Here is a 25,703-nt window from a genome sequence, read left to right on the forward strand (position 1 = left end):
CGCAAAGATCCCAATTTTCCCTTTTTTAGGTTTTGGTACGTCAGCTGTAAAGAGACTAAAGATTAGGGGGGAGAGTACTGAACCTTGAGGTACCCCTGCTCTTATTTTCCTAAATTCAGAGTAAGAGTCTTCAAATCGAACCCTAAAAGATCTATCTGCTAAGTAGGACATTATTAATTGCACGTGGTTCCCAGGCAAGAATTTAGAAAGTTTAAATGCCACTTTAGAATGCCAGACTTTGTCAAATGCCTGGGCGACATCCAAGAAAACTACATTACAAAACTGTTTTTCTCCTCTAGCGCCTTTTCAATATAAGAAGAGATCCGGTGTAATTGTTCTATTGTGCTATGTTTAGCCCTGAAACCAAACTGCTCATTAGGAAGTAACTTTTTCTTATTTACAATTGTCAGTAAACGTTTAATATATAACTTCTCGAAAAGTTTGCATATCAGGGGAAGTAAGGAGATAGGGCGGTACGAACTAGGGGCTGAAGGAGGTTTTCCGGATTTTAAAATAACAATCACCTCAGCCAATTTCCATTGACTAGGGATGTATTTCAATGACAATGCTGCATTAAAGAGTGCTTCTAATTTTTTTGATTGCCGCAGGAGGAAGTTGCTTGAGGATAATTGCTGAGATAAGATCAAAACCTGGACTTTTCTTGATTTTTGTTTTATATTTAATTTCCTTGAAAATTTCGTCATATGTAATTTTGTTGATTTTTCTGCAGGGAGAAATTAATATTACCAACTTCTTCCTCTAGTTCGCATTCCTTCTCTGGAGATTCGCAGGGGTTAGGTTGAAATACTTTTTCAAGGTGATCGGCAATAGTATGGGCTTTTTCCTGGCTATTATTTGCCCATTCACCGTCCGGTTTTCTAATTGGGAAGCTAGCTAGGAAAGGACGTTTTAGGGATTTTGTCGCTTTCCAAAGGGTGTAATCATTAGCTTCGCTTGGGCTGAGATTAGCTACAAATTTTTCAAATTTTTCATTACGAAATTCATTAATACGTTTCTCCACTGCCTTGTTTAGTCTATTGTAGAGATTTTTATCAGATTCATGGTGAGTAATCCTTCTCCTCCTTCCCGCTTTGTTTTTACGGTCAATAAGGCTGAGTATTTCCTTTGGAAGAGTGCATTTATGATGAAAATTATTAAAAGTTCTAGCAACCGGCGTGCTTGCTTTTGCAGCCTCTTGGATGCTCGAAATTAATGACTCTGCCTCCTTATCAAGTGTGGAGCAGTCGTTTATTGAAGTTGAGTTATTAATACGGGAAGTTAATAATTCTCGAAATTTTTTCCAGTCTGTTTGAGTAGAAATTAGACAGGGTGGGCGTTTAACTAATACTGGAGTAGCAAATATAGATAAGAAAACCGGCACATGATCTTTTTTTCCCTCTAACACATTGCAAGAAGTTTTGTTATTGAGATTGAGATTATTGAAGATGAAAAAATCAATTACGTCTGGCTCTTTCAATGGATTACCTGGATAGAAGGTGGGTTTACCCGGAGAGATAAAATCACCTCCGATAAGATTGACTGCAGTTTCAAGATTATCACCTTTCGGGTTAGTTAATCTCGAACCCCATCTGACGTTTTTACAGTTGAAGTCCCCCCCGATAAGAAAGCGAGGACCCAATTTATCAAGTAGACCAGAATAGTCGTCAACTGAGCATCGATGACGTGGTGGAGCGTATAACGCGCTGACATTAAATGGCCCTAGCGATGACTCAATTTGAATAATCACCGCTTGGAAACGTTCTTCTTCTACAATTTCGAGAACAGAGTGTTTAATGTTTTCCCTGATAGCAATAGAGGCTCCCCCCCTAGCGTTATTAGAAGGATGTCGTGAATTATAAAATCTATATCCTTTCAAGTATCCTCTCGATTCCCTAGCAAAATGGGTTTCAGAGAACAATGCTATATCTACGCGTAATTTTGCCATTTTTTCACTAAATTCTAAGAGTTTAGCAGGTTTTTAATCCATTCGCATTCCATGCGATAAGATTAAGAATGCTTTCATTTTTGTTGTTCATTTTATCGAGAACTCAACACTCGGCTCATAAGAGCCTGTTCGTATTTTTCCTGTCTCTTACTCATCTCCTCTAGTTGCTTCCTTAATGATTCAATGGTCATTAAGAGTTGACTTATGAGCTCTTCCTGTTGATTAGAGGGTTTCGGGCCGGATACTGCGTCGGCGAAGCTAACTCCTTGTTTAATAGCACTAGGAGGATTTTTTCCCCCTTTTTTCTTTTTATTTGGTTTATCTGGGAAGTTAGGAAAATTAGACCCATCGATCTTTCCCTTTCTCATTTTAATAGATTTTTCTCTGTCTTTTTGCATCGCTTTCGCGAAGGGGCAGCCTCTATAGCTAGCTGGGTGACCTGTTACCCCACAATTTGCACACTTAGGGTTGATAATGCGCTTCGCCCAAGGGCATTCTGTGGATAAATGTTTAGCTGCGCACTTTACACAACGTGCTTGCTTACCACAATATGCTTGGGAATGTCCGAAATTCTGACATTTTCGACACTGTATTATCTTAGTAGTACTAACTTTAATGGGTTCTACTTTTACAACCATAGAACAGATTCCAACAATCTTATAGATTTTTTCTATATCATCAGTATAGTCGAAGTCGACCTGATGGACTGGTATTTTTATCAGTTTAGTTTTACTTACATAAGCAGAGTCAGCAATAAAAAGAGGCACATTATCTTTATCTACAATTGTTTCTGAGGGGTAGGTTTCGCCTGAGGTTGTCTCATTGACGGTGGAGTTTGTTTCCATAGCCGAGACTGAATTTTGCTCAGGCACTGACTTAGGATCAGGGGTCTGTGGAGCTGAATCCACAGGTGATACTGATTTTTTCAAAGCTTTAAGTTCCGCGTCCGATAGTGGGACCCGTTTCATAAGGCAAGTCGCTTTTTTAGGTTTAAAACCTTTATTTTTTAAGTCGTCAAGAATATCTTGCTCTTCGATTGAAGGGTGAAGCCCTCTTACAATAACTTTAATATCACGCAGATTTTTATTGCAGTGAGTGTAGTACTGCACTTTATTATTAGTCTCATGTGTTTCTCTGAGGGATTCTAAAATTATTTTCGCCGTAGCGTCGTCTTTCGGATTTAGTTGCCAGACTTCATTATTAATAATTTTAGTTCTGACATCTTCCTTTTTAACTGATTTTTTTGTAATTATTTCTACAAGATTAACATAATTGTCTACACCTATAACTTTAATGGGAGGAGTGGGTAAAATTTTCTTAACACTAGATGCATTTGATACACTAGGATTAGGTATATTTACTTTAACTGGAGCGCTCTCACCCGGTTTGGTTTGTTGATCATCGGTATGGACACTTGAAGCTGAAGTACTCGCTCTCTTACGCTTCCTTCTTTGAGATTGGATAGCTTTCCGTTTGGAGTTAAATTCGGGATCCGAGTTGTAGTCGACCCATGTATCAGAAGATTCAGAGTCATCAGCATCGTGATTCGATTCCACGTCATTTTCCAGAGTGGCAAATTGGTTAGAAACAGGTGTTGTAGATGCACCTGGTTTTGGTGTAACTGGTTTCCCAGTGGCGAACTGTGTTAATTTAGATTGCCCTGAGGGCTTACGAGAGTTATTTTTAACTAACTCTTTCCCAGATTGTAGATGGGCATCTCTAGATCGAGAGCTTGCATTTGCAGAGCTAATCGCATTAATTTGTTCCTGTAGTTTCTGTATTTTTTTCGCATTTTCTGCTTCAAGGGAATTGATTCTATTCACCAGTTCATTTTTGTCACTGGACAGCGTTTTGACCATGTTTTGCGCCTTGGTCATAAAACTTTTAACTGATGCATCAATGGTAGGGGCCTGAAGAACAGGAACAATGTTGGTGTTTAGAATTTCATCAATAATTGTTTCTTTATCTTCTACCGACGCCATCGCTGTCAAGCTTGACTCCGTAGCAGTAAGAGAGAGGTTATCATCCGCCCTTGCAGACTGAGGGGGGCGGGGCGGAGACCTCGGGAGAAGAGAACTTTTCCCGAACGGATTTTCCATTTGGCTATTTGGCAACGTGTCTAGTTTAGTTCGAGGTAGGTAGGTTAGGCCGGTGAGCAATCCCCGCTTTAGACATTTTTCGCACCCGAGAAAAACGTTGTTGACGTAGCTACACTTGACACCGTGTTTACACACTACAGGCCGGTCTGCCATACGATTGTTTATTGTTTATGATGACTCTGGCACTAATATCACTCGGGACCCGGCCGCCAGAACACCGCGACGCGAGCACTTTTCTCGATTCCAGCAGAATCACATGCTGGTGATTTTCTTTCCGAAATTTTGTTGAAAAATACTGATCCGGCGTGAGATGAAGCGCGACCGTCTCGCTTCAGAGCACAACACGAGTGTATTGACATGAAAGTGCCCTGTAACAGAAACTATCCGCTGGGCAGTACGCAGAGTTTTATCGGTGACAAATCTCCATCAGTGCAGATCAGCGGTATCGTAGATGGATCAGAATTTCGATTCCACTTGCGATAATCGATATTTCCTTTTCTTAATTATATATCGTCCAGGCTCACTACCATCTCAGCAGTACAAGAACAGTAAAAATCTACTGCAATTTTAATCGTACTGTTCATTATCTTTTTTGCACTTTCTATTAATCTGTGGCCGTTTTAAAATCATGTTCCATGACAAACGCCCGCGGGATTTTATTTGTGTTATATACAGCGTAATGAATAAGCGAATTAGTGCCTTAGCGCCTATATTTTTACTTTAGATTTTTACTCAAAAAAAAGAGGCCGTTTGACTGTATTTAAAATGCTCTCGTTTTAAATCATTCCCTCTTCTGTAAGAAATGCTCTTTTAGTGTCTACCTCACTTTACTTCCAAACGTTGAGAAGTGAATTTTTTTTCTTCTAATAATTGTATCGTTTTCTCTTCTCTCTAAAATACATTGTTCTAGCATTTTTCCAGTTATATACTTTCATTTCGATGTTTCATTCATCTGATGAAGTTGGAATATTTTGTAATTATAAATTAGAAGAGGTTTGAATTTTCAGAACCCCGCTTGTTTTTGCTGACTGAGTATTAATAAGAGGTGAAGTAACATTCGTGACTAGCCCCAGTGAAATTACTCAAGAATTTCATTCATCCCGTATCGTTCAGAACTCATACATCAATATGATTGATTCAAACTCAGCTTTCTATAACTATCATTGGTTTTTTGAATCCTTGGGCTTCTGCTAGTTTCACTAAATGGGAAGATGAAGGAATCATACTCCATTAACCGAAGTGCTATATTTATATTCTAAGAAATACCTGATTATTTTTGAAACTGCTTATTTTGACCTCATTAAAGTCGCGAAAAATGTCGTGCCTTAACATTAGTTTTGCTCTTCCTGGGTGTAAGCATTGGCGGATCCAGCAAATTGGCAACATTGTTTTTCTCCATTTAAACCCACGGAAATGTATCGATTCATGAAGGGGCCCGTAGGTTTAAACGGAGGGAATCCGGTGTTGCCAAATTGCTGGATCCGCCTCTGGGTGTAAGCATCACGACTTTGTTTTTAAGTTTTGATTGTTTAAATATAATAATTCCTTGCGTGGGACTGTTGACGTGCATTTAATTATAATCTTTTTTTTTATTCACAAGGAAAAGCAGTGGATCATTTGTAAAATATTATGTAAGCTAGGATTATAAGGAAAACAAAACAAAAAATACTTTTAAACTGTCCAATTTTTTTTTTCAATACGATAGTTGTTTGTTATGTTTGTTGTAAAAATGTTGAAAGTCTTTGAAACGCTATTCTCGCTCCAAAACATGAGGCACTGTGAATTATTGCTCTTGATACCTATTCTAAATCAAATTCAGTGGGTGTCTCGTAAAATGGTGAGTATGGGTGTGAGCAATGTGCAATAAAATTTGTGGCGAATAAAAGCGCACGAAGACTCCTTTCTTGTTTCAGACTGGATTTACGATCAAAACCACGATCAATTTGCTGTTCCTCCACTTGTGCGCATATTTGTAGCTGTGAATTACAAATTTCACAAATTGTTTCGTCCTATAATCGTAAACATTCGCAATGAAAGAGGTGAAAAAATTGTTACCCACTTTTCCAAAGTATTGTTTTCCCCTTGTAATTATTTGTCTTATTGTGTTATTCCTTCACTTTTATAAGCGAATAAAAGTAATTATTTTTCTAAGGTAATTTCTGTATTTATTCATTTAAGGGCGATTCTTCTCTAAATGTATGTTGAGGGAGCTGCTGTTTCACAAGGGTTCAATTTTAATTCTTTCTAGTAGCCTTTTATAAAATACGTAACGCTGTAGAGGTAAGGGGAGTCAGAGAGAGCGTTACGTCATTTTGTTCAAACGTGTTAAGGACGATGACTTACGTCAAAAAGACGTCACAAGGGGGTTGAAATTTAGACAAACACATTTTATGAACTGCCTCCTAGGGATTTAATCGTTTTGCCATGTTTTCCGAGTGAAGTCTTCAGAATCTTCACTCACATTTTTTACTTTTTTCGATTAAACATCGAAGAATTTTACGTCTCGATCTGATGGAGTTACCCAAAATACCGAGCACAGCTGAGCTGCCGTGCTAAGGAAGAACGCCGTACGAGCCTTCAGAAGTTGCCAAGTTTCCTGAGAAAAAACCCGTATTTACCGGGGAAATTGTGAATATTTTTTCCTATCATTTTCAGACGATTTTGTACGCAATTTAATCTAAAATATCTGAAAATTTCAAGGGAACTTATTCATGACCGTCGTCAAATACATATTTTTTATCAAGGGAAATTTGCGGCAACTTTCGAATGTTCATACGGCATTTTCCCTTAGCACGGCAGAGAGGAGGGTGGGAATGACTCAATGGAATAGCTCGTATGAAAGAAAAAAACACTTTATTTCATCCATAGTTACAAAATAATATAACATGCTTAATAATATTGAATTTGTTTATCCTAAACAAGACTTTTTTCACATTATGCGTCAATGTATATACTAGACAAAATTTTACATCAGAAACCTACAATAATATACATAAGATGAGATTGCAAATTAAACACTGGTATACGTCACAGATTTACCATCCGTCGGATTCGAAATTAGAACAAATTTTGTGAACTGATATTACTCAGTTCCTCAATTAAATGCATATTCAAGGGGGAGAAAAACTATTAGAGTAAGAGTTGAGGACTAAAATTGCCTTTTATTGCCCATGCAATGGTGGTACTACCGGGATAATTAATATCCGTTTGCAGGATGAAACTTAGGAATTAGCTGAAAGAACATAATTCACAGGGAGCACTTAATGGATTTATATCCTCAGTGGCGAGGCGTGAATGATCGATCATCAACCTTTCCCCATTTGAAGCTGTTGTTGGTAAAGAATCGATTATTAAGGTGTTCGTTGCGGAAAACCTGTTTATCAATCCTTTACCATAGGTTTAAACAGCAAAGCAATCTAAATATCGCCAAGCACGCCGCGCCGCTGTAAATCCTGTAACGTTATAATTCACTTAACCGGGTCATTTAAAGTAGGTACTTATAGTTTAAAAATATGTTTCCGTCCAAGGGTAGAGCGTGGATTTTCACCAATAAAATTATTTCTTTACTTGTAGGACCACATTACTTTGTTACACACATTTAGAGGGAATAAGTACTTATTGAGCAAAATTTTTCAAAACTCTTGACTAAGCTCAAATTGAAATTTTTCGTCCCTAGTGGCAACTCTTCTGATCTTTGAAAAAAAATGTTTTTGAAATTATTTCGTCGAGCATTGTCAAATTATCTTAATCGTAAACGATTACCTCTGGCGACCTCGTAACTTGAACACGTCAAGTTCAAGATCGTTTTTGTTATCACACATTAAGGAAAATTACAGTACATTTTGCAAATTGAAGGGGGTGCCTTTGAGGGTTACAATGATTTCACTGAAATTTTCTAGCAATATATCATAGTTTAAATGGCTTCAAGTTCATTTTAACCTCGATGCAACGGAAAGGAGAAATCTTAGTAAAGGGAAGTTTGTAACACAATTATATTACCGTATTTGTTATAACTACAATACAATATTTACAATCTTACAATGCAAAAATCTATACAGTACATCACAAGTTTTTTGCTTAAAGAAACTCTTATGGTTTAAGAGTTGGGTGCGATGATTCAGAAAGACAGGGATCCTTTGCGAATGGTGGTATGAGCACCAGAAAAATCCAAGTTACTAGATATACTACTTAAATATTTTTATAAGTTGTATCATTGTTTTCCGGAAGGTTTTCATAATGTCACTATACTTGAGCTATTTGTTAAATTTTTTTGGACATTAATTCTGCATTGCATAACGCTTGTGCGGTCTTTATTCAAAAAATTTAGCCTAGTGAACGTTGAAAGCAACTAGGGCTGAATCGTAAATGCGGAGAACATTAGAAAAATTTATTGCACCCTCGGATTTTAGTTGAAGCCCGAATGGTGAGCAAAAGTTGAGCCTATGGCTGTTAATGGGTCTGAAAGCTCTATTTTCTGTCTGATTTGTACATTACCCTGATACCGAAAAAATTCTAAAAAAAAGAAGGTGCGCTATTAAAATTGGCAAAAATATATTATTTCAAAAATGCTTGGCGAACATAAGGATCAAGACTTTTTTCTAAGTCGCTACTTTAAATCAAGCTTAACAATGACATTAAAAATTCATGACTCGCATAAAATGCATTCAGCGAAAGAATATGGCTGGTAATGATCTCATATGATTTCAATACAGTTTCAATACAGCAGATTAATCTGGATCAATGATTAATTTTATTTCTACTTTGCAGAAAAGTGTCTTAAATTAAAAACTGTCAGGAATTAAGCATTTCGCAAACATTACTTGAATAAGCTGAAAAATTTAACATTTTATGAATCCTCATTATTGACGATTCCGTTTGAAACTGAACGAAAGCACCATTTTAAACACAAGTTCAGAAACAACTAATTAATTTTATTAAATTTTTTCTAGACAGGTGCGCTACAGTAAAATAGCTGTTGTCTTTCCATTCCATTATCACCGTCCAAAAATGATTATCCGCCATAGTATAACTGATACTAGTGATACTGATAAACTGATACTTATGATCCTCCTTATACCGAAAACTAATTTAGTTACCCAAGAGATCGGCAAGACAGAATGCTGACTAAAAGTATTGAGCAGGCTTCAAGCAAAACATGGGATACTTCCATTCACAAGTTCAATAAGTAAAGATAGGGGGGGGGGGGGGCGATGACTTAATCTGAGAAGTGACTAGTTATAGCTGACACGTTTACATTTTGGCACATCAAAATTTGGAATTTTTTTTTTTTCATCAATTTAAATGTAAATATTAAAATATCGTATGTGTCATTTGTCCTCCTCTGCAGATAGTTACTTAAATTGATGCACCAAATGGACTTCATTTTGCAATGAGGAATTACTTGTTCTGCCTCTTGTCGGAAACAACTTATGTGCCATAAGTTTCCCTATAGAGATGGGTGCCTCTGTAGATGAGACAGTAATCATACTTTCTTATCGGAAAATAAAGTCCACATGGACTGCCACCTTCCTGTGAAAGCACCTATCTTTACGGGAAAATTGATGGCACATACGTCGTTTCTAAAATGAGGCAAAAAACGAATGACATGAACTGAAAAATATAGTCTAAATGGTATTCCTTTCTTGCAGAATTAAGTCTCGATTTTTAAGCGCATCTCTGTCAAACATGACATTAATAGTGCCGTTTTAACACAGTAGCAGTCTATATGTTTAAAAACGGTGGAATATCGACGTTCGTAGCGTTAACTAATAATTTTTCGAGCTACCAACGCTGTATTCTCAAATTACGTCTTGAGGAGGGGGGGTCTGAAAGTGCTAATTAGGCTTGAGATCAAAACGACTTACATATTTACGAATTTTATTGTACACCTTGCGAACCGAAGTTTTGGGTTTCCTTGGAGGGCTGCGGCGAGGGGGTGGAGGAGGCGGATGCGGTGATAGGGAGGTGGGCGGGGGTGGGGGCGAATTTGCTGTGCTGGGCGAAGGAGGCAGGAAACCCAAAAAGCTGCGATCACTGGAGCCGCGACCAGTGGCTGTAGTTGGAGGCCAAACTGGCGTGGTGGTCGCTTTGGCTCGGGATCTGCACCGGTACCGACACTCCGGCCGAAATCACACCTGAAACAAATCCAAAAATAAGGCCGTTGAGAGAAAAATTATATCAGGGAAAAGTCACCGATAGAGTCCTTTTATACTGAGAGTAAGGACGTTGCGAAATTCAGCATTTTATAAGTTCTCGCACACCTTTTTTACATCCAGAATGTTTAATTAACTTCACTTTTTTTTCGGTGCATTCTAGCCCCTGAAAAATATAAGGTATTTCACAGCCTCGTGAAATTTCACGAAATATTTCATTGAAATTTCCAATCCTTCATTTCCTTCTTGAGTTTCATGCCACCCTGCCCAAACCGAGGTGTCCACAGTTCCCCCGCGACGCTGCCCCAAGTTAAAGTCCCTTCATACTAAGAGAGTAAAGACAATGCGAATCCATTTCTGATTGGTTCCCGTATTTTAGGCCTTCACAGAATCACAAACGGGAAAAAAGCTTACATTTTCACCAATCGCAAAGATTATAAACTGGAATGGACTAGGGAATGGGGGGTACGACAAGGCACAAATGGAATGAGTGAGAGAACGGAGGCAGGAATTCGGGAATGGGTTGATCAAAGATTACAAAAAACGTCCGATTTGTGTAATCTTTATTCCCGTTTGTGACATCTGTTAGCCGCGTTGTCTTAACTCTCAGTAAATGTTATGTGAAATATTTCCAGATATTTGTAAATCCAAATAAATAAATTTGTAATCCAATAAATTCCAGAAATTTGTGAAAGATATTGAAAAATAAAGATTCCTTTCCATGTTTCGTAAAATGTAAGAATCGTGACTTTTTTTCTACAGGGTGAGAGTAGAATCAAATAAGTTTTGCTCTACCATGTCTGTCGACTTTTTAGCCCTTCAAAATGGAAAAATCTGACCTTTTTTTTTTTTAAATTTGTTCAAAATTTTACGCTTAATCAGATCCCAACATCGTTTTAGGCAGTTTTTGCCATTTAATATCAGAATTTTGGCCCTAAACAGCTGAAATGTCCTGTACCGTAGCCTGTCTGTGACTCAAGTGCGCAACTTTAACGCTACATAACCATCATCTTGCATCTAAATACTTCCACTTCTGCTGTAAATTCACACTCAACTTGTACCTAACTTATTATTTTCAGTTATATTCATCCAAATAAGTGAAAATATTGACCGTCTTTGCGTCAAGCAGCCTTGTCTGCGGAATTCGCGTCCTGTACCGTAGCCCCCTTTTTTCAGCATCATTTCGTCCGTTAGAGTGCAGCACTTATGAACTTTGTTTACTTTTTTTGCGTTATCGTGACTATCACACGCTGATGTCGAGCAGAGGAAAAAAAACCGCAGTGAAACAGTAAATTTTGACCGTTTTTTATGAGTTTCTAGGTTTAACGACCATCTAGGATGTCCTTACCGTATACCTACCTTTTTAATGCATAAATCACTTCAAACTCTCGAATTTTGGTATTTTTTGATACGCTCTGATATCTTAACCTCAAATCCAGAATTTCAACCGCATGCGTGAATATGCCCGAGCACCATTGCCAATAATCACACGATTTGTCCGCACCGTAGCCGTCCGTACCGTAGCCCGTAGCCGTCCGGTATCGTAGCCCGTAGCTGACGCGCGATGCGGCCGGGTCCACGGTAAGTACGGACAAAATGCGAAAGTCATCCAAAAATCGGTGCGCTGTTTGATAGATCATCCCACTTTACTTTATTTTATCTATCACCAAAATTTGGAATTTAAAAAAAAAAGAGAGACGTATTTTTTTTAGTAAGACGCGACTTAGAAGAAGGAGGCTTTTTTTTCGATGATTGCATAAGAATGGCCATCTTTTTATTTTTTTTATTTTGTCTTTTAGAACTTAGAGTCCTCTTTTTCGTCTGAAGTTCATAGCAATTTATTCGTTTAATATTTATTCGTTAATATCTAACTAATTTTTTTTATATTGTCCTTTAAATATTTATTTAAGGTGATTTGTGACCACATTTTCGATAAATTTACCTTTTTGTTTTCTTATTTTGTAAAAGTGCACCTAAAACGTTCTAACGTTGTCAAGCTTGTTTTAAGAACTCAGCTTCTAAGATTTGTCCCTAATTATTTAATGCGTTTACTTTAAAATAAAAGCAATTCATTATTTTTGAAAAACTGATTTACTTACTCTGTTTACCTTTATTGCCTGTAATTATTTATAAAAGTGGCACTTATAAGCTATGCTATAACTTAGCAGTTTATTCCCAATGAATTTCAGTTCTTTATAATTCGGCCCTTGCATACAGTAATATTTACGAATGCCTCTTCGTCCTTACCGTAGCCCGTTTGTGTACCGTAACGTTATTGTCCTGTACCGTAGACCAGTAAAAAATTGTACAATTCGTAACTTTAAAAAGAGCAAATCTGTAGAAATGCTTTAAAAAAAGTTGTCTACCACATCTTCTAAGTTAGTTCTAAAGAAATTAATTAAAATTAAGCGTTTAATTACATTTCCTGGCTTTTTTAGGAGAAAAATGATGGCGCAAAATTCTAGAAATCGGACTTTAGAGCAATTTGGGGGCTAAATTTTGAAAGTAAAAACTTTGAAGGATATTTTGTTTTATTCTTCTACAAGAATATAGCTCTATGAGTGCAAAAAAACTTAAAACGGTATTATTATCGCACGTATTGATAGGAAAACAAGCCTGTTTAGTTGGTCTACGGTACGGACAAAAAATTCAACTTCCAGCGATAAAAGAGGCCAAAAAAAAATTTCTGTTGAAAACGAAGATTGACCACTATTAAAATCGACTTTCCAAGAGTATGAGGACTTCAGAAAACATGCTGAAGTTTTAAAATAACTAAAGTCACTTTTTTAAAAAACGATGGCTCCAAGAGCAAAACTTATTTGATTCTACTCGTGAGCGAAAAGTCCCCGACCCCCCCTCTAACTTTTGAACGAATTGAGCTAAGGAAATGAAACTTTGGGAATGTTCCTATCTCAAAGGGGACCATCTTTTGAGGGGGCCAAAATTTTGGTCCCCCCCTTCAGGGGGGGAGAGGGGCCCCCCAACTTTTTTTTTCAAATAGCAACCCCTATCTTGTGATACCTCATTCGAAAGAGCATAAAAAACTAAGAATTTTGGCGCAAACCGCAGATCAATATCTCAATTTTTGACCGAGTTATGATAGGTCAAAGGTCAAATTTGACCTATTTTCAAAAAATCATAACTCCGGTTCAAATTATCGTAAAGAAAAAAATAAAACGGGAAAATTTACCAAATTGTGTTCGCTTTTACGTAAAAATTGCAGAAATCACTTCGATTTAATTTTAAGGGGGGGCTCGGACCCCCAAATACGTCAATTCAAAGGTCATTCAATTTTCCCACGAAATAAGCCAATTTCCTCTGGAATTGCCTCCACATTATCTCAGTAAGGTCAAAATCAGTTCAACATTACGTTGGCAAGTCCCCAAATTTCGGGAAAAGTTAAAAAAACGAAATTTAAGGTGATTAAATTTGACCGTTTTAAATTTCGTTTTTTTAACTTTTCCCGAAATTTGGGGACTTGCCAACGTAATGTTGAACTGATTTTGACCTTACTGAGATAATGTGGAGGCAATTCCAGAGGAAATTGGCTTATTTCGTGGGAAAATTGAATGACCTTTGAATTGACGTATTTGGGGGTCCGAGCCCCCCCTTAAAATTAAATCGAAGTGATTTCTGCAATTTTTACGTAAAAGCGAACACAATTTGGTAAATTTTCCCGTTTTATTTTTTTCTTTACGATAATTTGAACCGGAGTTATGATTTTTTGAAAATAGGTCAAATTTGACCTTTGACCTATCATAACTCGGTCAAAAATTGAGATATTGATCTGCGGTTTGCGCCAAAATTCTTAGTTTTTTATGCTCTTTCGAATGAGATATCACAAGATAGGGGTTGCTATTTGAAAAAAAAAAAGTTGGGGGGCCCCTCTCCCCCCTGAAGGGGGGGACCAAAATTTTGGCAGCCTCAAAAGATGGTCCCCTTTGAGATAGGAACATTCCCAAAGTTTCATTTCCTTAGCTCAATTCGTTCAAAAGTTAGAGGGGGGGTCGGGGACTTTTCGCTCACCCTGTATTTTTGTGCGTTTGAGTAGGGCTTGCATCTAGCCCTTGAAAGATATGAAATATTTCACAGCCTCACTGGAAAAAAAACACGTTGGATCTAGAGTCCAGACTCTTGAAAACATTGACAAGAAAAATGACTCTTGATTCAATCAGATTTAAGCTTAAATCAAAAGGAAATCCGCTCAAATTAAGAGGCTTGGTTCTTGATTTAAGCTAGATTCTGATTGAACCGAGAGTACTTTTTCTTGTCGATGTTTTTAAGAGTCTGGACGCTGGATCCAATGTGTTTTTTTTTTCCCAGTACCTGAAAGATATGAAATATTTCACAGCCTTGTGAAATTTAATGAAATATCTCGCTGAAATTTCCAATTTTTCATTTCTTCCTTACGTCTCATGCCACCCTGGTCTGGCCGTTTGACCTTGAATCACCCTGTACACCCCGTAACTTTTTTTCAGTGTCCCTCCATCCGGAAAACGACATCATTGCCTGCTGACTGGATGTTAAAATGGTTCAGAACAAGATTCCAGTACACTTGCGAACTGACCCACTTCCAGTTGACCTTTTCCGTCTATATCTGCGTATTCGAGACGGTTATATTTAAGATAATCGGAACTCACCGGTGCCGGTTCCGGGCGTGCTGTTGACAGACGCGGCCGTGGAGTAAGGCGAGTGGGCGTTGACTCCGCTCTGCGAGTGCCCGATCCCGCGCGAGTGTCCGTAGGAGGAGCTCAGCGAGTGCAGCGGGTCGTGGAACATGTACGGGTAGCTGTGGTGGTCGCGCGCCGCCTGCTGCAAACAGCTCCCGCTCATGCTCAGACTCCCCGTCATTGAGCTGAAACAAACCAAAGATAATTATAAGTTGTAATTAATAATATTGTTTTTTTCTAATAATTATAAGTTAGGTACATGAAATACAAATGCATGTCACTCAGGGTTGCCGCAGTCAGGGAATACCGGAAAATGGCGGGAAATTTTAAAAAGTCGGAAAAAACCGGGAAGTTATAGGGAAGCTGACGAAAATTTTCACTGGAAAAAAAACACATTGGATCTAGAGTCCAGACTCTTGAAAACATTGACAAGAAAAAATACTCTTGATTCAATCGGATTTTTGCTTGAATCAAAACGAAATCAGCTTAAATTAAGAAGCTTGGTTCTTGATTTAAGCTAGATTCTGATTGAATCAAGAGTACTTTTTCTTGTCGATGTTTAAAAGAGTCTGGACTCTAGATCCAATGTGTTTTTCTTTCCCAGTGAAATATATGTCATTCAGGGTTGCCGCAGTCAGGGAATACTGGAATACAGGGAAAATGGCGGGAAATTTTAAAAATTCGGGGGAAACCGGAAAGTTTCAGGGAAGATGACGAAAATTTCAGGGAAAATATGTTAAATTACCTATGTTTGCTTACTAGAATGAGTCTGAGGATTCGAATAGGTTCCAACGAGATTTCGGTTGTCGTCCTCCTGTGGTGTAGTGGTTGTAGCGCTTGCTCTATAATCGGAAGGTCCCTAAACGAAATAACGGGATAGAAACCAACTGAGATGCTTTTCCGAAAGATAAACTCGGTATTTGAATAATGCGCGGAGCGTAGAACAATGGGAAATTATTCGAAGTTGGGTTCGAACCCAACATACAACTATTCGAACTCCGCGGTGGGCCTGGTTGCATACGCTCGATTTTGCGGGCGAAATCTGAGATCTGCCAACGGCTTTCGCGGTAAGATACACGTGTCCTCCTGTGGTGTAGTGGTTGTAGCGCTTGCTCTATAATCGGGAGGTCCCGCGGGTTCGATTCCAGCCAGGTGACCCGAGATTGATGGTCTCAAACAACGGTTACCTGGGGCTGGCTTCATTAGGGAAGAAAGGGGGATGGGGCTCTAGGGGTGGTAGAGCGCAGGATTATCCCTCGTGGATATTTAAAGTGAAAAAAAGGGATGGGGGGGGGGAAATGGCCTGAAAACTATTTTTAATTAAATGTCGGAACCCACTTTCATATTTTCATCAAAATGTGTCAGAAAAATTAGAGAAATCAAGATCATTTTCCAAATTCTGTGGCAACCCTGACCGTCTACCGGAACACTGTTTAAAATCGAGGAGTGGAATGAGCCTGTTGCAAACTTCAGCCAGAGCAAAAAGGAGATTTATTCCTTATAGAAATCGCTAATATTTAAAAGTAGTTTTTAAAAACTTTACTTTGGCACATAGAAAACTACATTACAAAAATTACTCTTTGAATTCACGCTATTAAATACAGCTACAACATACTCACGAGTGCGAGTTTACTGGACTTAGTGATTGAGTGAAATCAGTGACCTTAGTTGAGTTTGGTTCGAAAGACAACTAAACTAACTGCCCGCAAAGCGGCGAGTATCGCCGGATTTGAAGGCGCTCAAAGCTGAGGGGATGAAAGTTTTGCACTGATGAAACCTTTACTAAGTCTACGCGCACATCAGTATCATATAACCCGGCGCGGGCCTTCAATTTTTTGGGTGTGCAACACCGGCATCCATAGAGCAGTAACAATGCATCTAGGCGTTGTTAGCATCACTGGAAAAAAACACATTGGATCTAGAGTCCAGACTCTTAAAAACATCGACAAGAAAAAATACTCTTGATTCAATCAGATTTAAGCTTTAATCAAGAACCAAGCCTCTTAATTTGAGCGGATTTCCTTTTGATTCAAGCTTAAATCTGATTGAATCAAGAGTCCTTTTTCATGTCAATGTTTTCAAGAGTCCGGACTCTTGATCCAATGTGTTTTTTTCCGGTGAATTTGATGATAACGCGCATGCCGCGTGGAAATTGCCAGCAACTGCCAGGCTAGCTGCATGTGACATTTTTGGATTATGGAAGTGTAAGCGTTAAACTCACCTGTAGGTTTCGGCCATGGTGGCCATGGGCTGGGGTATCGACGAGTACATGGAGTTGAAACCGGTGTTTAGGGGAAGACGACTAGAGGGAGCGGGGGGGCTCGTCGAGGCGGGGGTCGGCGAGGGGTCAACCACCGAGCCACCGCGACGTTGGTTCCTTAGCTTCTCCTCTCTCCGCCACTTCGCTCTCCTGTTGCTAAACCATACCTGCAACAAACATCGGAAATAGCTTAAAATAAGCGAATTTTCGCGATCGAATATCATTCATCAAACGCTGCACCGAAAAAAAGTGAAGTTGATTTAACATTCTGGATGTAAAAAAAATGTGCGAGAACTCACGAAATGCTAAATTGCCCGCGACAGCAGTTACTTTAGCAATGTCAAAATGTAAAACTAACTGATGCGGCGAGTAATTCAGCGTCTCATAAGTTATCGCACACTTTTTTTCACATCCAGAATGTTAAATCAACTTCACTTTTTTTTCGGTGTGAGTGATGCCGGTGATCGATGAAAGCAGGAGCCAATCAGAGTTCAGATTTGTTTCTTAAATAAAATCAAGAAGAAAATACGAAAATACGAAACACTAAAACGCAGCAAATTGCAAACACAGCAGACTTGAAATGACAAAACACAACAGCAGAAAGAAATTACGAAACAAAAACCCTGGTGAAAGATGAAGTTTCTGACATAGATTGCATCAATTCAAAAATCAAATTTAAAGGCCTCGATAGACGATCAAATTCCCGAACCAATTCCGATCAAAGTAGCATCAAAGTGTCGTGAGTCATCAGTCTCAAACTCATTAATTTGCTTCATTTATAAATGAAAACTTGGCAGAAATGTTTCCTGAGGAAGGAAATGATGAATGGTGGCACTCCATTCTGATCTTACTTTGAAACAAATACTTTGATCGGAATTGGTTCGGAATTTGATCGTCTATCCAGGGCTTAAGATCAAGAAAAAAATACTAAAATACGAAACACTAAAACGCAGAAAATTGCAAGCACAGTAGTCTTGAAATGACAAAACACAACAGCAGAAAGAAATTACGAAACAAAAATCCTGGTAAAAGATGAAGTTTCTGGCATCGATTGCATCAATTCAAAAATCGAATTCAAGTCCCGAGGTGAATTCGAAATTTTAAATTGATGAATTTCAACGGTCTCCGGTGAGGCCAACGAAGAAGTCGAAAATTATGAAAATAAAATACACAATCTTCGAACATCATTCAACGGTGAATGGTATTCGATCGCAAAAATTCGCTTAATACCTGTATTATTTGATTTATTTTGAAAAACATACAAATACTCCTCTCTCTTCTCCCTTTTTTCTGTCGCGCCTCGTTGTTGGGCGGATTTTAGACTCTGATAGACAAGACGATGGACAAAGAAGATATGGGGAGTATGAAGCGATCCCATAGGTTGAAATGATTGGTTCCTATAGACTAAGGCAAAACAAGCGGGAAATTTCTAATACTGTCGTATTAGAAAACGCTCAGGTGTTAGTCAATGTATTTAGTGAAGAAAGGAAGTATAAACTCCGTCGACTTGGCTGGGAAATGGAAATAAAACATCAGCTGATAGCAAACAAAGGTTACCAAGGAAACCGTAAACGCGTTTTTTCGTTTCCCGAAAATGATATAGTCACCGTCGAGCTCATCAGGCGCGTTTTTTTTAGGCTTCATTTAAGGTCAACGATCAATTTCGATAAGAATTACTCTACCGCTAAGAAATTTTCTTATAGACAAACGATCGAAACTACCTGCGCATTACGTTAAAAGCATAAAATACAGTTTTCACAGCTTTATTTATTTAAAAATGGACCCCCCCCCCCCCCCCAAAAAAAAAAACCTACACATCGATGAGCTGGTGCGCCATTTAAACGAATTAGCACTAGTATACTAGTACTCTAGAGGCAAGTCGAAATCAAAAAGCGCTGCCTATCGGCTGAGCGCTTAAAAGTATAAACTAACTATAGGGTCTCCTGTGGGTTGCAATTCCTATTAATCCATTATATACCTTTTTTGTCCATTGCAACCACCCGCTTCCACCAGTAGGACCCCTCCATATCCCTTTTATCCTCTTTGTCTATAGCTTTGCCTATCAGTTTCGACAATGAGTTCGTTGGTATTTAACCGAATTCTGTCCCTAAATTAGCAGCCGATATACCGAAATGTGTGATACAACTATTTGAACCTCCGAGTAGCTGAGATTGCATAAACACTAACTTGAAGGCGAACTCAATTGCTCTCTTTTATTTTCGCCCGATTAGACTCTCCCAAGGAAAATCCTCCTTCTATCCTACTATCTCTACCTCATTTAAGACTTAACAAATCTACCATTTGTTTCCCATAGACAGCTTTTCTGAGTGAGCCATATCAGTTGTCAAATAACAAATATATGAGAACTGCAATGAGTCACATGAAATATGTTAATTTCCAGATCGAACGAATTACACAAATTGCAATTCCTTTATTTTGAAACAAAAGTCAAAGACTTTTCGCCGGAAAAAATGTATTTTTAGTGACACACCGGTCTGTCGGCCACGTGAGTTCCTGAATCTACGTTTAAGTCACGAGTCACCCGGAACACGTTGACTTTCAGGTGTAACAGAGCACACACGTTACAATCAGTCTGGTGTACTTTATAAATCCAAAGGGCTATATTTCGGACGGCACTTATTTTTAGTCACTTTCCACTTTGTGGGCCATGTGAGTTCCTAAACCCGACACGAGAGTTCCGACCGAAATAAGAGTCCGCCTATTTTTAACATCGAAGAAGTTCAATGTTTATGTTTACATCAGCCCGCGGCCGAAAACAAGAAAAGCGAGATGAAAAGTCAATAAGGAGACTTCATCGGTTCCGTTCCGAAACGAATGAGTTTCCATCAAACGGGATAAGAACCGACCAGAGATTTTCGTTAAAAACAGGGCATTAACCCTCGAAGATCAACGAGACATCCGTCGTTTTGCAGAACGGAGGCCGGCAGCAACGGGACGCCGCGGCGGAGGAAAAGGGGCCACGAGTCGAAAGATATTAAGACGGAGAAAAAACGCATCTCGTCGAGAGGGGAGGTGGGGGACGAAAAATAAAAATGAAAAAAAACACTCGAATTCTGAAAAATGTAAAAAGCCGGATGGAGGTCCGGGCTCCCCTGCGCGGAAACGCAACTTTTCAATTTAATTCCGGGGAAAATAATTACGGGAACGCGTCTTCTGCCTCGCCTAAGCAGGAACATCTCAACCCAAATGAAAAACCTATGTAAATTCGCGGTTTTGGCTTGGCGCGGTAGTATTTCCCGGCCTCCGCTAGAGGGCGCTCTCCCCCCGTTTCCGCCCCACCCTTACCGCAACTGCAGGGGCGTTCTCTAGCCGAGCGATTCGGATACGAGGGCGCATCTCACTTGATAAATATAAAAGAGGACTCCGACATATGTTAGCAAACATATTACTTATCTAAATTACTCCAGATTTTCCCTTCGAACTCCGCCCGCCTCCCCGCGCGCGCACGGAAAGGAAAGAAACCAACGTTTTTTTTTTGTTACTTTCTACATAATGAGCGCTCGGGTGAATCACCTAGCATCTCTTAAAAGTATGTCCTCCCTTCTCGCATTATCCGCGACTCTTAAAAGTGCGCCCGACCCCTTTGCTTCGCGTCCATACAGCGAGGTTACCTTTCAGGCGGACTTTAAGCTCGGGAATACATCATTACTGGTTTTTAATTCAAAAATTCATTATTCTCATAAATGCGGCTCGTATCTTACCGTGATTAAAAAACGGAAAAGCGAGCTTTTGATGCAGCATCCAATCTTCGGAGCGGGGCTCTTTTTTTTTTCTTATTCGCGTTTTTCAGCGAGCCGGGATGAAAACATGTAAAGTGCCACTTGCGCCCGAGTATTTACTGCTGCCTCCATTTTTCTCGAACAAAAGATAGAAAATTGTAGCGCGTCGCGAGGCTTTTGATTCGAAGTTTAATAACTCCAGTTTATTTGTAAGTACGGAGCCTCTGCTTCTTCCCTGGCTTTCATTTTGCCCCGAGCTGAAAGCGACGGTGCTGCCGCCTGGTGGAGAATCCAGCGACTTCGTCCGTGAATAGCGCGGATTTTAAGGCGAGAGCTGATGGCGGCGGGAGTAATTCTACGGCGAGATAAAGCACGAAGATGCATAAGTGATTACGACCGCCTTTTTTTCCGTCCTGGCTTTTTTTTTGCGATGGTGGAGAAAGGATGCTCATGGCGCAGACTTTGGCGAATGGTTAAGAGCATAAACTCTCGTTGGCTGGAATTAGGAACACGGAGGGCCGGAGAGGAATGCGCGCACTTTCCATTTCATGATAAACACTAGTTCCTTTTGTTTATTCTGGAATTACAATGCTGGAATTACGTGGTGCTGATCCTTTATTTTTATGTATTTCTTTTTAGTTCTTTTTAGTTTTCCTTTCGAAAGAACGTAACTACATTTCGATAGTGCGAGATTTTTCCGCAAAATTGCATTTTCATCACACTGGAAAAAATAAAAAAAAAAACACATTGTATCTAGAGTCCAGACTCTTGAACATTGACAAGAAGAAGGACCGACTCTTGATTCAATCAGATTCAAGCTTAAATGAAAAGGAAATCCGCTCAAATTAAGAGGCTTGGTTCTTGATTTAAGCTTAAATCTGATTAAATCAAGAGTATTTTTTCTTGTGGATGTTTTTAAGAGTCTGGACTCTAGATCCAATGTGTTTTTTTTCCAGTGCAGGGGAATTTTCAGAATTTCTGACTTATAATTTCACTAATTTTTCTTCAGATCTCGAGCAATGACGAGACACATTTTCGACGAAAATTATGAAAGTTTATTTTTGTAAAGAATTGAATTGTTTGAGTCAATTTTGCAATCATGGAATGGAGTTACGTTCCTTCGTGCGGGAAATGACGAAATGAAGCTTCAAGCAAAAAATAAAGTTGAGCAATTTTAGAGAGAAGGCGCCCTAAATTTTCTATCTCTGATTTCTTCATCACGCGTTTTGAAGAGGAGACAACACATGTGTTCCGTGCACGTAACTCCGCAGGATATTTTCTCCTGTTTTTCCTGAAAGAACTTTTATTCCTCCCAAGATACATCTCTTAAAAACACACTCAGAGGAAGTATAAGACTCTGGGTCTAATTTTGTGGAACTGGAGACAAGGGTATTTGTATTAGTGTGGCAGTTACAAATAGAACACTCGGAAAATTTCCCCGTATTTTCTGGGAAGCGGCCACGCTACGGCACTCTCTTGGGGCTCTTCAAAATTCAATTCTAAAAAAAGCATTACACTAAATTATTTTTAGCTTCTATTTTTTTCTGCATCTAATATAGATACAGACTTCCTTAGAGCGATCCTCATATCGACGGTGAAAGTCGGCAATCACATAACTCGTTTGCGGTGTCTGAAAATCTCCGCCTCTACCTCATTTTTTAAAGGAGAACAAATTGATATTATTTCTTGAAGTTTTTGCAGAATTTTCTTCGCATTGAGAAGAAAAATCATGACAGTTTTAAAGAATTGCCGTTGAGTAGTTTTCCATTTTAAAAATAAAGTATGACAGGAAGTCTGCGACGTCGCAAACCGAGTTATGCGATTGCCGACTTTCACCGTCGATATACCTATTTTTTGTAATTTTTAATATGTTGTCTTAAATGTATCCTTGGCGCCGTCTCTAATGATTCAGAACATTCCCTTTCTATGATTTCTGTTCCCTGTTTTCCGCGTGATGGATCAATACACTGATCTCCGAGCATTGAACACGTATATTTTTTTCGTAAATGTTTTGGTACAATTTTCCCGTTCCCCTCGGAATCAACCGAAAAGCTTTATTTTTCCCAAGAAACGTCTTCTATATAAGACCAGGGTATTTTTATACAGCCGTCGAAAATAGAAAACCTGATGTGAAATTTGAGACTCTCGACGGACATTTCCGGGAAGGGCGCTTTTTCCGGAGCGCCTCAAAAGTTAATTATTAATAGAAATACTCACCTGATCCTATATTAGCAACAATATCTATTTATGTTTCATAAATTGATAGAGACTTTTTCTGATTCGAACACAGAATTTATTTCAATGTTTTACTCTAAATGTAATATCTATTTTTATTATTTCCTCTTGTTTAAGAGCAAAAAATTCTTTTTTAAATTTCATTTTTTCGAGTTCATGAGGGAAGGCAAGACATTTATCTCCGCAAATTCAAAGAGGCTGTTCTTTTCCATTCTCTTTCGGAATCGACCGAATTATTTCATCCTTTCCGAGAAATGTCTCTTGCGATTCATTCATGAGATCAAAAACACATTCAGTGAAGATCTAAGACAGTGAATCTAACTCCGCGGAAACCAGGGTATTTGTATACGTCAATCGCAAGTAGGAAACCCAAGGCTCCGCGATCGGGCATTTTCCGGGAAGGGCACTTTTCCGCTTTTCCAGGACGCTTCAAAATTCAATTTTGAACAAAAAAATATATACATCTGATTTTGTATTGGAAGCCGTACTTGTATGTTTCCTCGTCTTCAATGGAAAGAGACTATTTTTTATTCAATAATAGGATTTCTGTTTATTTTTACTTTATTTAAGAGCAAAAAAATGCTTTTTTTAGATTTCATCTTTCCGTTGTATGAGAAAAGGCAACACATTTATCTCCGAAAATTCGACAAGGATATTCTTTTCCATTCTCTCTCGGAATAGACTGAAATACTTCTCATACTTTCCAAAAAATATCTCCCAAGTAAGATACAGAGGACCAAAAACAACAATCAGTGAAGATCTAAGACAGTGAATCTAATTCCGCGGAAACCAGGGTATTTGTATACGTCAATCGCAAATAGGAAACCCGGCAAAACCCAAGGCTCCGCGGACGGGCATTTTCCGGGAAGGGCACTTTTCCGCTTTTCCGGGGCGCCTCAAAATTCAATTTTTCCGGACGACGAGCCGCCCGGCCGCGGTGCGTGGCGGGAGCGGCGGCGTTTAGCGTCCCAAAATCAATACCGAGAGCAGGAGCGGGAAGACGCGCGCTCCCCGGGTAGGCACGCGTGGTGCGCCTTCGCATCGGGCCCCCGGCAATCCGCCTTGCGAACTGTTGTTCCTCCGAGTACAAATCCTTTGTTTTTCCTCACTTTGAACAAACATTTCTCCCCGCGCCCCACCGCCGCCCCTCGCCGCCGCTCCCGCGCCCCGCCGAGGCCACCCCCGCGGTTGCTTAGCCCCCACTTTTAATTTCGAAGCGGGCAAACGATTCGCTCAGAGCCGCAGCGCCAGGTTTCACCGGGGAATATTGGAATTTCCTCCATCGCGCAGCCGGCTAAGATGGCGAGACTCACAAACAATACTTTTTATTGACCCTCTGGTCGTCGTCCCCCGGACGAAGGCGCGTAACTCCATTCCAAGGTTACCGAATTAACTCAAACAATTGATTTAAATCAATAGTAAAAATGAGTCAGCCTGGAAAAAAACACATTGGATCTAGAGTCTAGACTCTTGAAAACATTGACAAGAAAAAGGGCTCTTGATTCAATCAGATTTAAGCTTAAATCAAAAGGAAATCCGCTCAAATTAAGAGGCTTGGTTCTTCACAGAAAAAAATAGATTGTGCTGACGACAGAACCTTCTGTTCACAGGGCTCCTACAGTTTCTTTGTTACACTTACAGAATTTTTCTGTTGTGAAAACAGAACTTCGGTCGTAGGAACAGAGTACGCTGTCCTCTTAACGGAAGCTTCTGTGACTGTTACAAAAGAAGTGCAGGAGCCGTGTGAACAGAATTATTTTTTTCAGTGTTGATTTAAGCTTAAATCTGATTGAATCAAGAGAATTTTTTCTTGTCGATGTTTTTAAGAGTCTGGACTCTAGATCCAATGTGTTTTTTTTTTTCCAGTGTATACTATCTTGAGTCAGCCTGAACATTTGTTTTAAAATAATATTATTTTTAAAAACTGCATGTGAGAAATTCACATCCAAAATCTATCCGATTTTTGCATGGAATCTGAGGAAAATTCGGTGAGATTTTCAGGTAGGAATGCATGCAATTTGCGAAGGGGAATTTGGCAACGCTGAAATGGAGTTACGTTCTTTCATGAGGGAAACGACGTAGTCTGCCGTGCTAAGGAAAAACATCATTTGATCATTCGAGAGTGGCCGAATCTCCTCCGATGAAATGTTTATTTTTGAAGAGTGTTGTGAATATTTTCTCTTAAAATTGTGAGGTAATTTGAGTGCCCCCGGTGATTGCGGACTACCCTCTCGGCCGCCGCCGATTTTCAATCTCGCTGACTCATTTTTGCGGGGTGAGCTTTCCTATGGCCGCGAATCGGGAGATTGATTCGGAGCTTTGTCACTTGCAGATTTTGAATTTTCAAACTGTTTACTTCAAACACTGGAAAAAAAACCACATTGGATCTAGAGTCCAGACGCTTGAAAACATTAACAAGAAAAAGGACTCTTGATTCAATCGGATTTTTGCTTGAATCGAAACGAAATCCGCTTACATTAGTAGGCTTGGTTCTTGATTTAAACTTAAATCTGATTGAATCAAGAGTATTTTTTATTGTCGATGTTTTTAAGAGTCTGGACTATAAATCCAATGTTTTTTTGCCCCAGTGTGGCCTGACACC

The 25,703-nt window shown here is 39.2% G+C and overlaps 1 protein-coding gene across 2 annotated transcripts in view; it reads right to left on the bottom strand.

Moving 5' to 3' along the window:
- Positions 1-6,880: 6,880 nt before the first annotated feature.
- The window catches only part of toy (paired box 6 protein twin of eyeless), a 112,650-nt gene continuing 93,827 nt past the window's right edge, over positions 6,881-25,703 (bottom strand). For both annotated transcript variants that reach the window (XM_072305079.1, XM_072305078.1), the window contains exons 8-10: positions 17,088-17,293; positions 14,837-15,051; positions 6,881-10,178 (exon numbers count right to left, since the gene is read on the bottom strand). In XM_072305079.1, the coding sequence (XP_072161180.1) occupies positions 10,075-10,178; positions 14,837-15,051; positions 17,088-17,293 (525 nt within the window). In that variant the 3' untranslated portion in view covers positions 6,881-10,074. The remainder of the gene's footprint in view (positions 10,179-14,836; positions 15,052-17,087; positions 17,294-25,703) is intronic.

Source organism: Bemisia tabaci, chromosome 10 (assembly GCF_918797505.1).
Source record: "Bemisia tabaci chromosome 10, PGI_BMITA_v3".
In the NCBI taxonomy this organism is placed as follows: domain Eukaryota; kingdom Metazoa; phylum Arthropoda; class Insecta; order Hemiptera; family Aleyrodidae; genus Bemisia; species Bemisia tabaci.